Below are 15820 nucleotides of genomic sequence, written 5' to 3'. Positions count from 1 at the left end.
TAAAGAACACAAAACTGGGATTCTGGAGCCCTAAGAGATCTTTCTCTTTTTTTAAGAACTAGAAGATGCTTAAAATGCCAGAACTGTGTAACATCAAACTAATTTATATGGTCACAGATATAAATCCTAACTTAACTAAAAGGAAATAATGAAGAAAGTAGGAAAGTTTTGGAATTAAAGACATGGAAGAGGTAGCCATACTTAGAACAGAGTTCAATTGTCAAGAAAGAATAAACTTCACATATTTAAATTTTGTCCAACACTGACCTAGTTTATTTATCATCCTTTGGGCAGGTTCAAATGAATTGTTTAATAATTTCCATGTGCCTTCAGTTGTGGATAATCATTTATGAAGCTGTTTTACTGAGGTTTTTTCTTTAGTGGATTTTTATCTAAAGAGACTAGTTCCAAAGGGTTTACTTTATATCCTACATTGCAAATTCAAGACATACTTCTTATTCAGGAATTTATTCTAGTTAATATAGACTGCAGTATTGGAAGACTTCTTTTTCACGTTTTGTTCTCTTTAGATTGTTTTACATGCCCACACAGATTTCTTTTTCCTGGTTGATTCTTTATACAGTCTAATAAGAACATTATTAATTTTCATTAAAAATTAGAAATTTCATACAATTTATAGTAAATGCTTTTAGACTTTTTATTTTAACTGCTGGCTTTTTTGTGTTTAATAATATTTTAATTAAATGATATCTTTTTCATACTGGCAGTATTAAGAACACAGTATATTTACTAAGTTATTAATAGAGTGACAGAGTCTAGTGCCTCTTTCACTCTCACGAGTGTCCTGGATTGCACAATAAATTATAGGGTCACCCTGGTTATTAAAATTTTTTAATATTTAAAATTATTCAAAGCAAAGTGTATTCTATCAACTTAATCTGCAATCAGGAACAACAAAAAATATTTTGCGGTCAGAGTAGCAGTGAATTTTTAACAGGTAAAGAAAGGGAAGTAATTGAAGTCCAAGTAGAGAGAATGCTGTGAAAGTAAATATATCAGTAAGTTGAATGCATGTTTGCACAGTGCTTTTCTGTGGTAACATAGCAATCTGTCGTCTCCTAAAAAGAAAAGAAAATAACAGTGGTATTCAACGTTTTTACTGGAATACCATTTTACATCTTGACCTTGTATACAAACTCACATTCATACATATACATACTCACTTGTTCACTCACCTGAATTGAGTATGATGCACTCTGATATTTTCTATTTTATTATTTTTAATTAAAAATAATAGTGGTCATGACCCAGTAAATTGATTTACTACCCACTAAGAAGTCACTACCCACAGATTGAAAACACTCCCCTTAAGTGTCTCTTTTAGAAACTGGTACTGACTAGAATCAACAACAGTAATCGTTTAGAAATCATAACACTCCTTCTGTGGCAGCAAGTGAATTTTCTTTACTCATTGTATTCAAATGTTTAACTATAGATCGTATTTTTCAATCAACTGCTCACCTTTGGTATTTAAAGTAAATTGGAAATTTCTAGCTACTTAAAATTAATGTAGGAAATATATTTTTACATATGCAAATATGTGGGGGGGGCTTCATTTAATTATCTTCAGAATACTTCCATGATAATATTTTGGAAGTAAAACATGATGGTTGCTGTTCTACAACAACAGACTCATCATTATAATTAAAGAATGACTTTTCCAGTGAGAAAAAAATAACTTAAAGAAATTGATACTAGATCCTTTTCAGTCAGTAACACTAATGCAATATGTCTGCATTCTTTTTTAGTGAAGTCATTGTTTTATTTTTCATACCATCCACTTTTAAGCGGTATAGTAGATTATGTGTTACTTAATGGGATCTTTTGCCTGTTTTCAGCTTTAATGGTATAATTGGCCATAGGGGCCTGCAACAACAAGTGCTAATGAACATATAACACAGTGCCAGGTGCTGAGTGGGTATATAAAAGCCACTAGAAAAATATTCTTTTATTGTAGAAAGTGCTGTAGGAATTCTTTCTGCTGTGAGGGAAAGAAAAAAATAGTATTGTAAAAGCTTTTCAAGGTGTATTACTTGTCCTTTCATGAGTGTCTTCTGTGGTATCTTTTAAAATATTATAATATTGCATCTTCAAGAAACCACATCCTTTTATAGTGATTCATTCAACCTGAAAGAGTATAAGAAAATTTCAATCTTATTATGATTAAACTCTAAAGGAGCAAACCAGCTTCTAATTAAACCAAATACCTGGATAATTCCTCCAGACTAGGCTGTATGAGGGATACATAATGAGATATGACCCTGTATTAAAGAACTTAGGAAAGCATTATTGGCAATACACACAAAACTATCAAAGTTAGAGAACTATGCAAGATACTATACACATTAATAGTATATTGACTGTATGTGCTCTAGGAGTTCAAGTTGTTTGTTTAGTCTAGGCCTCCTTTTGAGGGTAGCTGGGAATTAAGTTGAGTTTGTTTTTTCCTACTGTTTTTTTTTTACTGTTTGTCGCCTTGTTAAGTAGAGCCTCAAAAAGAAAGAAAAAGGAAGAAAAGATAGCTCATGCTGATATGTTTCTTACAATGTTTAAAGTGGGAGGGAAAAATACAAACAGTAGTCAAATAAAATTTCCGTTCATTCAACAAAAGTTTTAGCTGTTTATTGCTGTACCAGGACTGTGCTAGCTCTGAGGCTATAAAGACCCTGCACTCCAGCTGCGTAAACTTAATGATGGTGATCTGTTAGGACAAGGACAAATGTACTGTTGCAGAAAGCTTTGTAAGGTTTCAGCTAGACCCTGAACGTGAAGGTTGAGTAGTTTTAAACAGAAGAAGAGATGAAGTAGGACATTCCAGGTAGAGAGAACAACATAGCGTGGGATAAAGGGATGGAATTTGGAGTTCAAAAGGTGTTGGGAGAATCAGTTGTAGGTGTTTGGGAAGATGATAACACCAGAAAGGTGGGGTTGATGCTTTGAGTGCTTGCTAAAAAATTTAAGAAGTCATCGAGGAATTTTTTAAAATAAGGAAATGACGTGTTCAGATTTGTATTTGAAAAAGCTATTTCTCATAACACTGAAAGATGGGTTTCTGTAGTTTCTTGGCTACAACTTATTCTGTGGTACTATTCTTCTTCTTTTTTTTTTTTTTTTTTTTTTTTTTTACTGATCTGGTACTATTCTTCATTAAGAGTGTATGTCTGTATGTATTTGTCTGCCCAGTAATGTGTGATTTATTCAGGATTAGCAAGGTAGTGAATGGTTCAAGTTGAGTAAATTTTCTGGATAATGGATGACTAGTGTCAAAGTTGATTTCATCCTAACCATTTTTATGGTAGTGCTTCTAAAACGTTATTCTTGTTTTTGCCTTGCGAAACAGTAGACTGAATATAATTTAATTATTTGAGTATTTAGAGTCACGCTTACGGATGCTAATTGTTGTATTATGCCAGCAAAAATCGGGCTATTTGCCCACAATACTGAAAAGCGATTGGCTGATTCATTCACTAATTCAACAAGCATTTTTTTCGGCTTCTTGGTGGTTTATGTGTTATGCTAAGTATTACAGAGATAGATTGGAACTTACAATATCGTAGAAGCGCATATATGCATAACTAATACAAAACAAATTTTAAGTGCCAAATTATAAGTGTGCATGAAATACTGTGGAAGTTAGGATGAAGAGGAAGGTATTTTCAGCTAGACCAGGGCCCAGCAAGGTTTTTGGAAGTAGAATCTGATTTGGACCTTGAAAGATAGTTAATTGAAATGGAAATGGGGGTCAGGGGTGGGGAAGGAGCAACTTGGGACTGTGTGGAAAGTTTATTGAAAACACTAGGAAGTAGGAGATAAGGGAATAGAGTTGGACAAGTAAAGGACATAGAATGCTAGAATGCTAACCCGTGATGCTGGAATTAATTTTGTAGGGAGGAGCCAGTAAAGGTTTTTTTTTTTTAAGAATTTGTGTGAAGCTTTTAAAACTGTTTTTTAAATAAAAGTTAAAGGAGTTGGTGGGGAAGTGGAGAAATTGTAGATGAGGTCATTTTAGGAGTCCTGAACCAGGATAGTGGCAATAGGAATGTAAAGGAGGGATAGAAATGTCTGGATAATATTATGGAAGTTAAGTAAGCAGAACTTGGCAGATTAGTTAGGGGTACAAGAATACGAGGAAAGAGAAGGAGATGGGTCAACGTTTTAAACCTTGTTATTGGGAAGATGGTTATACCAATAGAGTTAATGAGTCTGCTACCGGGGTGTTTGGTAAGAGAACGGTGGGCTTCATTACTTCTCTGGCTGTCATTTATCTAGCAACACAACATCATCTAGGTATGTACTGTTAACAAAGCAAACAATCACACTTACTCAATCAGTAAGTTTGTTTTTGGGAGAATGGAGCCTAAGAGTTTTGTACTATTGTAGCATAAAATATTTACATTTTATGATGCCTGCTTTTGCTGGTCATCGGTTATACAACTTAGGAATTCTATTTGATCATCTTTTTTGACCAATATTTTGTTTTTCATAAAAGTGTTAACTAGTCCCCTAGCGTTCCTATTGGTTCTGTTACTTACCAATTTTCAAGTTTTGTTTTGTTTTTTTAACAATTGACTTAATCTGGATATTTATGTTTCAATTTTTTTAACTTGTCTAATATCTTTACATCCTTAGTTGTAGTGTTGTGTTTGTTATGATTTATGTTCTGACATGAATCTCTTGAATGCTGTTTATAATCTGGATTAAAACTTAGTAGATTTTACAATAAAAAAGTATGTTCTGGCCAGACCTAAACTGTAGGCAGATCCACTTCAAGTGACTTTATGGAAATAATAAAATAATACACAGATTTTTTCTTTTGGAGGTTAGGGCAAGAGGATGGCTTGCTGGAGACTGGTGGTCCCTCACTTAAGTAAGAAGTGGAAAAGTAGGATTTACTGTTTTTTTGTTGTGTCTGGAGTTTGAGGAATAAGGTTAATTCTTGCCGTCCAGTGTTTAAAGTATGTATTTAATTGTGGCCTTAGCTGGAAGTTAGCTAAACCAGAAATTACGTAGTCAACACCATATTTGTTAATAGTTCAGATTTTGGCTGGAATGTAAAAAAATACTTCAGAATTATAAAAAGCCAAATCAGATCTATTGGGATTATAGATTTGTGATATTTAGATTTACTCTTATGATTATTATGAACTCTATCTAATTTAAGTTGAACATGATTATATTAAAGATAAGTTAACAAATTTTTAGGTAAGGTCATTTCCTTAACTAATTTTGAATAGGAACAATCATTTAGTTACTTCTACTAAATATGAAGTGGTAATTTGGAAATACACTTTTAGAGGGCAGGGAGTGTGATTATATTCAGGTGATTCTAAACAAATGTGATTTAGAGCAGATTTGCCATTGTGTGTTTTAATGTTTATTCCAATTTTAGATATGTCTTTGTCTTAGAAAAGTGGTTGATATTCAATGCCTATTGGGTTTAGTAAAACAGCATGCAAAGCCAACCTACCTTAAGGAGAAATTTTAAGTTTTTTTTTCTTACCTGTTACCACAGGTACCTGTTAACTCTTAAGTGAACAATAAACAGCTTATACCTGGGGGATTGTTAGTTTTTATCTTTTTGCAACCTAAAAAAACTAGTCTGCCTCCAATTTCTGTTTATAAAGATGTGTGATAAAGTTTCATATTTATGTTTAGCTTTTCCCTTCACATGGATAATGCTCAAAGTATCATTTTACTAATCATTCCCTCTACTTTGAAATAGCAGAGGCTTCTTAGACATTGAATGTATCGATATGTACTTTTTCTTGTCCCAAGTAGATAACTTTCTTTGAACCAAGCATATAAAGCTGTTGCTACCCTTAATACAACCTCCTACTTCGTAGGGCAAACTCAAGCTACCTGACTCCTCTAGACTGATATTAAGCCATCAACTTAATACTTACAGCAAAGGAAATCTGCTTTTCAAATATTTTTCACTTCATTCTCTTCCAGGTAGAATGTTAAATCATGCTATACCTAATTAACTTTGCCATAATTGCCCTGTGATTCTAGGTTAGTTACTGTTTTTAGTTATTGAGAATGGAAACTCCAAAAATAATGAAAGTAACTTAGGGTACTAAAAAAAAATCCAATTTTAGAGTGAAACTATCAAGGGAAAATGATGATGAAAGTATGCTTCTGAGGTTGCTAATTGTGTATCTATATGTTTAATTCTGATTGGAAGGGGGAACATTGCTTTCATAACAATAAACTACTTAAACTGCTTTATGTGTCCATCTTGGGAAAAATGACTGGTTTGATTATGGCAGTGTAGGTAGGAATGAAGAGCTGGTGTTGGGAGTAGGGACGTCCTTTCCATTTTTAATGGGCTATATAGAGAGTGGGATTTAACGATTTTTCTCTTAATAGGTATTTTTTTTTTTATGGGCCAAGAGATTAAGAGGTAGAACTGAGGGCAGCCTTTCTCATTTAGGGTAGTTGTTACTCAGGACCCAGAACTGGCTACATAATTTGCAGGATCCAGTGCAAAATGAAAATACAGCGCCTCATGTTCAAAAATTATTAGGAATATCAAGACTGCAACAGCAGAGCATTAGACCAAGTATGGGACACTATAAGACCGCACAGATCGAACACTCACAAAGTCTGTCTTGCAGGCGCTTTTTGCAAAGAGGAAAGTATACACTGAAGAACAAAGTATTTAGCTTCTCAACAAATGACTTTCCCAAACCCACATCCCTATTTTATACAGGCTAACACGTTTCTCCTCACCCCCTTAGTTGGGGCTGAGGGAAAGAAAATGCTGTTGGCACAGTCTTTTATATGCTTTTGGCTTACGAACCTTGAAGGATAATGGCAGCAACTAGAATTGAGTTTGTTTATCCATCTCATACTTCTGCACCCCTTGGGACATATGCATCCTCTTCCTACCTCGCCACTGGGACCACCGTCTCCATCACCAGCTTGTTAATAATGGTGGTAGGAATGTTGGGCTTATCTGTTTATGTCATTTTTATCGCTACTGTTTTCCTGAATGAACTCATAGCTACAATTGCATGCTCACCTTATACAGGCCAACTAGATGGAGAAGAAATTTTCTTCCCTCTAGTAGGGCTATAGCATGCCTCTTATTTTGGATGTGTATAATCTGGCCATTATACTAAGTTTGACTTTACCCTAAATATGCCAACAACCAGTTAGGAACAAAACAGAAGAAATAGGGCTTTTGACTAAACAGGCAGGGAAGGGTGATTGCAAATAACAGTATTTTGGTGGTGAATGTTAATTTAGTTATGATGTTAGTTCTTTACCATAGAGGCTTCAGATGTTTTTAAGAAATAAATCTCCATTCTTTGAGGTCATTTGCGTAGTGAATTAAAAAGAAAATGAAATTCATTGAAGCAGTTATTGTATATAATGGGCAGAAAGGTGGAAGTGGCAAAAGGACTTATGTTAGAGCCCAAAGTAAATTACTTTTCTTCTATGTATAAAACTAATGTCTCAGAAAACAGATTTGAATTTGTATCTGTTGTATTATTTATTGATTTACTTTTTGCTGATCCAGTTTAGTTCTTTAGGTACAATTGTTGTTTTGTTGTTGTTGTTGTATTTCGTAGCATAGCAGTACAATGTTCTTTTTGAGGGCTCATAAGTCTGCTGTATTTCTGTCTCATTCCTATTTGATCAAAACAGCTGTTTTACTGAAAGGTATATTCTGAAAAAATTTTTATATGACCTTATAGCTCAGCTCAATTCATTCTTCTTACAAGTAAAATATTACTACCAGTAGCAATGTAGATCTTTTATAAATCAGATAACTTCAAAGTTTTTTTTTTTATAGTCTTCCGGTTAAAATTGATCACTTTAAACATTTCCTGCCACCCTAAATAGGAAGATCTGAGTAACTGGGTTTATTCATTTCGAAAGAAGTATTTATACTCAAGAAAAAGAAAATTAAGAATTTCTAAAACTAATCTAGTATTTTTTGTAAATTTCAAGTATAGAAACAATGTTAGATTTAAAATACTTTGGAACAGAAAAATGGTATGTGTGTGTTTTGATTTTTGACAGTACCAAGTAAGTGCAAATAAAATTCTGTTGTAAAGAAAGACTTTGTATAAAGTTATCTATTTGACAGATTATTCATATAAACAACTTCAATAAACCTTAGGCTATTTGTCAGAAATATTGATGAGCCGCATTATACTAAGACTGACTGTGTTAGTGATGTTGTTTTTAATGTTCTAACAATTCCTGGTACAGTCCAGAATAAAACTGCTTTTCCCTCTAGAGACAATAAAATCTGTTAAATGAGAATATTTGTATAATAGACATGTTTGTACATCATCTTTTTCATTTAGTGGAACATTTTGGAATATTCTTTTTTTTATATACAGATTTTTCTAAAATTTTGGGCAGTATTGTAGGGGTGATGGTTGGATGTTGATATTAGAAAAAATTATTCCTGTCAAATGTATTCATATTTTACTTCCTAAAATAAATGACATTTCAAGGGGTAAAAAATTTTAAAGTGATGATGGAGATATTAAGATACGGAGATACTTATGTGTAATTACCAGAGTTCCCTGGTTTTTAATATCTTAACTTTATGGACAAGTTTCCAAGGATTCCCGGTTCATGTGATTCCCTAAACTTATGTGGAACTCTGGATACTGGAGATTCTCAATCATATTCTGACAGAGTTGTCCTACTTTCCAAAGTCATAATACCTTCAAATACTAATTACTACAAAAACTATGGTATTCTCACTTAAAATTTAGATCTGATCATTCATAAAAACAGCCATAAACTTAAGAGTTTCTAGAGTTCATATAGTATCAAAAGTCAGAAAAAAAATTTTTTTCCCTCAATTAAAGTCAAAAACATTTCTATACCTGAGTAAACATTTCCAGTTCCTTTTTTTTTTTTTTTTTTTCTCCTGTACGCTGGCCTCTCACTGCTGTGGCCTCTCCCGCTGCAGAGCACAGGCTCCGGACGCGCCGGCTCAGCGGCCATGGCTCATGGGCCCAGCCGCTCCACGGCATGTGGGATCTTCCCGGACCGGGGCACGAACCCATGTCCCCTGCATCGGCAGGCGGACTCTCAACCACTGCGCCACCAGGGAAGCCCTCCAGTTCCATTTTTTAAAGTATCACAGCATCTAAATGTAACTTAAATGCTTTGTAACTGATAAAACATTCTTTTGCGTGCTTCCCCATCACCCTCTGTCCTTCTCCCTCAATTTGCTTTACACACCTAACATTAGCATTCTGTGAACAAATATTTAACGGATTGTTAAAATGTATTTTATTTGTATCCTACAGTAATTTATTTACATTTTAAAAGGAAATTTGAATACAGTGTGGCAATTTTGACAACCAGCAAGCTCATCAAAGTAAGATTCTATCTGTAATCTCAAGATATACCAAATGCTTGCTCTGTTCCACGTAACAGGGACAGGGATTGTGTGTAGTTTACCTTATAGATAGGGAAAGAGTAGCTGACATCTAGTAGCACTTAGCCCTTTGAGTTCCTTAAACTCTTTACTTCTAGTGTATGAATTTCTTTAAAATTCACCTAAATTCAAATTGCTCACCAAAGCAACTAGGAAAAAGAAAGTGCTGACTACAGAGTATGTGTTACCTCATTCTTCTTACTGGTTATGAAGAACCTAGTTTCTGCATAGAAGCTAGACTGGCCACTGAAGAATTTAAGTGTGACTGCTAGCAACATTCATTTAAACAAATGATACAGAAATGTTCTACAGGAACTATAGTGTATATTACATAGCGGTAGAACAGATTTCTGTTCATATGCTGTCTAAATGTCAAAGGTTAAATTGCTGGGTTTTTCTTTATTTTTCACTCCAGAAGTATTTGTTGAGTTCCTACTATGTGCCAGACTCTTGAATGAGCTAACTAATGAGAACCTTGTAAGATTTTTCTGTTCCAGATTTTGGTTGTTTAACTTTGAAGTAGCCATTCTTTAATACTTAACTTGACTTCCTATATAGTTCTTTACTTATTAGATTCTTCTTCTGAGGATAAACAGAGAAAGACTGTAAGACCTAGATTTTACTTTTAAAGAGGCAGGTGACAGGAAGCGAAAAACAGTGGCTTGAATGAGATTTAGGCTTCTCATGGTTTTTAATTTTCTATATGACATTTCTGTTAGCATTGCCACTTGACTACTGTAAGAAACTATGTTTATTGGTTTTATAATAGTAGCATCTATTCTTTTGGAACCCAGACTTCGAACAGTTCATTTCACGCAATCATTGAATAGCTAGTTCCTATTCTCTCTTACCTAGAATTTTTCCAGGGGATTTCATGTGACAGGTTAACAGAAGAAAAGCCATTTGGACAACTCTTCTGTTACATTTGTTTCCCTCCCCCTTGGATCCCTAGAGATAAATTCTTACCATCTCTTCCTGCTAATTGACCAGCAGCACCCTGGAATACTATCATCCCTTTGTCTAAAGGAATGGCGTAGTTTTATTCAAAGAATAAAATGTTATGTCCTGTCTATTCCTACCTATAAAAAATACCTTTTTTCTTTATTAAATTAGATTTTTTTTGTAATAAATGATTGAAGGAAAAGTCAAGTAACAGAAAAATTTCAAGAACAGTTAGCACTAGAATTTTGATCCACTTCAATGTAAAAATCTTGTTTTCCCCTTTTTAATCACATTTTTAAAATAAGGTATAGGAGAAAATATAAAAGGAAAAAAACGTAACAAATAGCAGTTAACTTCTGGTCCATTTATGAACTTATGTGAGGTAATCTGGATCTGTATTTGTTTTCTAGGAAAATAAAACATGTGCTTGTTTATGCAATACAGATTGAGTTTAAAAATGAAAGTTGAGCATTGTTTGCCCTTTCAGATGTAGGGCTAGCATATAATTTTAAGAGCTATTTATTATTATAAAATTCAAAGTGAATTGGTATATAAAATTGATTTTTCATTGAACTTTTTACTGTTTTCATAGCATGTGAGATCTGATTAATGGAGAAGTAATCAAATGCAAACTTAATGATCTCACATAAAAGGTTATAGTTTTCCTGGAAATAAGATTTAACCAGATGTTAATGTATATATATGATCATAAGAGAAAAGATTACATTGCTGTAATAATTGACCAATTTAGTCATTTCAAGTTATTTTAGTTACATTTTCTCAGTTCTAGTTTGATATGGTAAAGCATTATTTGAAAAAGGAGTGCAGGAAGAGTATATGCTGATAATATTACTGCTGTTAGAGAACCAGCTGCAAGTTAGTGCATGCTTTAGGGAATACAAATGAATACAGACTTTTTCTAACTTGATTTAGATGGTCTGACCTCCCTAGAAGTATAGTATGTATATATACTTGGAATATATGAGAAATGTTAAGTCTTTTTCTTCCCTTTTTTAGCTTTAGATTGTAAGCAAAAGAAATCAAGGTCAAGATCTGGAAGCAAGAAGAAAATGCTAACATTACCTCATGGTGCTGACGAGGTTTACATTCTCCGATGCAGGTATATGCCTATATTGCCAAATCGGCTCAGTTTCTTCAGATTTTGCTTTGAGACATATTAGCTATTTTATTCAGGATTTTTAGTTTGTGGCAGAAGGTGCATTCTCAAAAATCAAGTTACAAATGAACTTTTGGAGACAGACTTAAAATCTTATATGGCTCATAATATGCTATACTTCAACAACTAATGAATCAAGGTTTTTACATTAGCTAGGATACTGTGATTTGTAAAAGTGTCTTTTGTTTTTGTTGTGTTTTATTTGTGTGCTTTGTTTGGTTTAATTTGATATTTTTTTAGTTGTCTTGAGTTCCTGCTTATTGAGAATATATTTTCTCTCCACTCATACTTCTAAGTGTAGCTATACAAACTCATTCACACCTTCCATACTCATCTTCATGCAGTTTAAGGAATTCTGAATTGGGGAGTGGTCTTTTGAAAAGAATAGTGCATTTTGGAATTAAGAGTTGTTTTAAATATATTAAGATGTGTAGACGTTAAGACCTTTTAATTAATTTTAACCTAATAGTAATGTTCCCACCTCTACAAATATTAGTGGAGTTATTATGAATCGGCAGTTTTGATATTGTATTAAAGCATTTTGACTTTATAGGTGTTTAGAAACTATTGTCAAGTACTATCTCCAATACAGAGTAAAGTTTGCTCCTGTGTTTATGGATTTTATGGGAATTGGTTTTAAATAAAGGGAATTGGTCATGTTAAGAGAACTGTTATCAACTTCTTCTCTAGGTTTTGTGGCCTAGTCTTTCGTGGACCATTGTCTGTTCAGGAAGACTGGATTAAGCACTTACAACGACACATTGTAAACGCTAATCTTCCACGGACTGGAGCTGGCATGGTGGAAGTCACGTCACTACTCAAAAAGCCTGCCTCCATTACAGAAACTTCATTTTCTCTACTAATGGCAGAAGCAGCTTCATAGAACAAGAAAACCTTTTAAATAGCAAATTTGAATTGGATGTAAATTTGAAATTCTTTGTCTTTTTTTTAAAGCCACATTAAATTATCCGTTTATAAATACTAAAGCAGGAAAATGGGGAAAAGTGAATGACAGTGACATCAGAGCAAATTGAGTGCTTCAAACAGTAAGTAGTCTCTATATTTTGTATAGGATGGGAGATGTGTTTCTGAGGTTTACTACGTTTTGTCAGTTAACTGTGTTCACTCAATGATAGATCAGTACACGTAAGCAGTCATTAATAAACTGTTGCACATGGATACTTAAAGACAGACTTATTGGAAAATTATGTTCTCTGCAGTGTTACCAGAATCAAGGTTCTGTTTATTCCCCACAAGACTTGCATTGAAAATTAAGATATTATATTTTGTTTGTATATATTTAGTGTTTTGTATAATACCAGGAACCGCTAACTAAATTTACTCAACTTAGGGCATTAAATATCATGTACTTCATAGTTTGAGACTGTTCACTCAAATAGGGCAGAGTACTATTCTATCTAGATGTGTAAGTGTTTTTTTAAAATCACATGGAACGGTTTTTTTTATACTAAAAAGTGGAGGGAGATTTGTTTAAACAAGTATTTCTAAAAGAAATATGTACATAGTCCTGGAAATTATTCATGGTAAGGAAATATTCTTTACTCCAGTTGCATTTCTCAGACAATAAAGTGGTGCATCCATGCTACCTCCTACTTTGTCAACAAAGATGCTATTTACCCTTTACATTTTTGTATCATAATAGATTTTAAAAATCTAATGTTCTTTATTGCAAGACATCCTTTTGTTAACAGATTTGTTTCTTTTTAATGTTTTACCTAAAATTTGACATGCTTACAGGACAGGTTTGCCTCTTACTTTATTTAACATTGTAGAAATGTAATTAATAAACAATGCTCACTACACAGTTTAGAATAGGCTTTCTCATTTATATTCTCCTCCAAATTTGATCAGTTAGCAAAACTTAATACACCAATTGAAATATTTCTACATATGATGAGAATGTTTACAATTTAAATTTTAGAACTTGTTTTGGATGTGACTATATGTACGAAAATCGTGTAACACTATGCTCATGCTAAGAACCGACATAATGGAATTACTGAAATAAATGTGCTGTGAGGAATGGAAAATATGGTGCAGATGTCTTGGTCATGATAAATTGTGATTCTCCTTTTAAACTCTTCCCAAAAGCAAATTAATTATTTTAATCTGAAATTAAATTCCTTTACAAATAACAGTTTTTGTATGCAAGCACCATTTCATTTTATTTCATGTAGTATGGCTAATACTATAGTTGAAACAAGGATATGCATTGATACTTTTCTTCGTATGTAAATAAAGTTAAGAGCAGTTAAAATAAGGAGTATTTTGGTAGAGTATATACATACCTCACTGCCAGTGAAATTGCTTTCCTATGGTATATCTCCTTACCAGAAAAATCTCTAAATAAAAAAAGACTTAAAGAAAATTATAATGTCTATAGTGTGAAACATTTCTCATTTTTATCACTGGTGGAAATGGCCCACTTGAAGTTGTGTTTCATTTGATTTATGTTGTTTATACTTAGCAGGTTACTTTATTCACATACTTTATATGTAAAATTAGGAAATTGAACAAAATGGATCATTCCCAACCAATGGTCTCCTGATCCCTGGGTTACTAGATAAGGGGAAAAGTACTTATAAGTTATTCTCATTTTTCCAAAGTCCTCATAGAAACTGTTTGCTTCTCTATAATGGTGAGTCTAACTAAAACATCAAATTTCTTAACTTTTGACTGAAAATTTACCAAGTCTGTGTATACCAGTATTCTCTTACTGAATAAGTTTCATTGATATGAATATATTCTGTATTTAAATAGAATATATATTTTTCATTGGAAGTCATACTACTACATAGCAAGTACAGTTCAGAAATTAAGGGGAAAAAAAAGATTCCTGGTGGGAAGACTAGCAATCACTAGAGCCCCTTTCAACTCTAATGTTTATAGTTCTTTGATTTAATTAAGCCAACTATCAAGATGTAGGAATATAAGTAGGTAGTTTGACCACAGATTTCATAAGCAAACCTAGATTACGTTTTTTATGTTAAACTATTTCTAAAACAATATTTCTCCTTCTGGATATAAAAAGAATTAAATCATCAAAATACAATAATTCAAATTGGAAACAGTAAGCTAGAGGGATTCCTGAAAAGTAAATTAAACACAGAACATTTTTCATAATAAAGATATTTGGGTTTCAAAATTTTAAAAACTTCTTAGGGAGCAAAGTTTGTCTTTTATTTGGCAACTAGAAAGTTAATGATATATTTTAATTTGGCTTCCACTGGAAGAAAATTATAAAATATTGTCTTAAGTTACATGGTAGAGTTTCATGTTAAAACATGCACTATTTCAGTATTCAGTATTGTTGAATTTTCTTTTATAATTCCTTTATTATTGCCTAAGATGTTTGAGCCTCTTTTGTATTTGAGCTTCTTTTTCTTTTTTAAAAAAATCTTGTTAAAAGCATTGATTTATTTAATAGCATCAAGACAAAAAAGTTAACTTCTTCAAAAGTAGTATTTTCCACTATGCTTCTTTAGAATATATTTAGAACCATGGCATAGCTATAATATCTCTATTTTAGATTTCACATGCTTAGTTACGGGTTAGAGGGAATAATAGTTTTTCAGTAGTAATTTAATTAGACAAAGTTTCTTTTAAGGACATACACATAACCTCTCAGGGACTATACAGTTAAAACATACTGGTCCAAAATATAGCTTTGATTTTTTTTTTCTTCACTAAAAAATTGTAATATATGCTCATTTTAGAAATATTAAGAAAATGAAAAAGTAAAAAATGGGGAAAATCTCCTGTGGTATTATGACTCAAACACATTTACTTTTTTTTTTTTTTTCTGTATATGATCTTTATTACATTCTGGTAGTTTTTGTCAATTCCTATTTTGGGTACATTTGTCACGATGGAGTACTGAATACAGTTTATCTGCATCATTATATATGACTGTGTATGACCTTCATTCTGAAACACATTTACTTTTAACAGCTTGTTATGTTTCTCATATTGTTTCAGTATAGTTATGAATGTAGTAATACTATAATTTATCCCAGTATCCCATTTTCCCAAGTTTATTTGAAATTTAAGTACTGCATTGTATAGACTAACCTTTGAATACTCAATCTTGAGCATTTTCCACCAACAACAACCAGTTCTCTGATTCTCCAGACACCAGTTCGGTGTCAAACAGTTCAAGTCAATTCTGACATTAACTACCTGGAGTTAGTGTCAGACTCCATGGGTTAAAGGGCTCAGTCCCACAAAACTGCCCACACTTGAGA

At 32.8% G+C, this 15820-nt stretch overlaps 1 protein-coding gene across 19 annotated transcripts in view; it reads left to right on the top strand.

Annotated features, from left to right (window-relative positions):
• ZNF644 (zinc finger protein 644) overlaps positions 1-13950 on the top strand; it is a 118178-nt gene extending 104228 nt beyond the window's left edge. For 18 of the 19 annotated variants that reach the window (XM_067726860.1, XM_067726872.1, XM_067726868.1 and 15 more), the window contains 2 exons: positions 11396-11498; positions 12246-13950. In XM_067726860.1, the coding sequence (XP_067582961.1) occupies positions 11396-11498; positions 12246-12438 (296 nt within the window). In that variant the 3' untranslated portion in view covers positions 12439-13950. Of the gene's footprint in view, positions 1-9305; positions 9377-11395; positions 11499-12245 lie in introns of those variants that run through there. The other variant, XM_067726867.1, reaches the window with a different exon arrangement.
• Positions 13951-15820: the final 1870 nt, after the last annotated feature.

This window comes from Pseudorca crassidens, chromosome 2, assembly GCF_039906515.1.
Source record: "Pseudorca crassidens isolate mPseCra1 chromosome 2, mPseCra1.hap1, whole genome shotgun sequence".
Classification (NCBI taxonomy): Eukaryota; Metazoa; Chordata; class Mammalia; order Artiodactyla; family Delphinidae; genus Pseudorca; species Pseudorca crassidens.
This window is presented reverse-complemented; position numbering and strand designations above follow the sequence as displayed.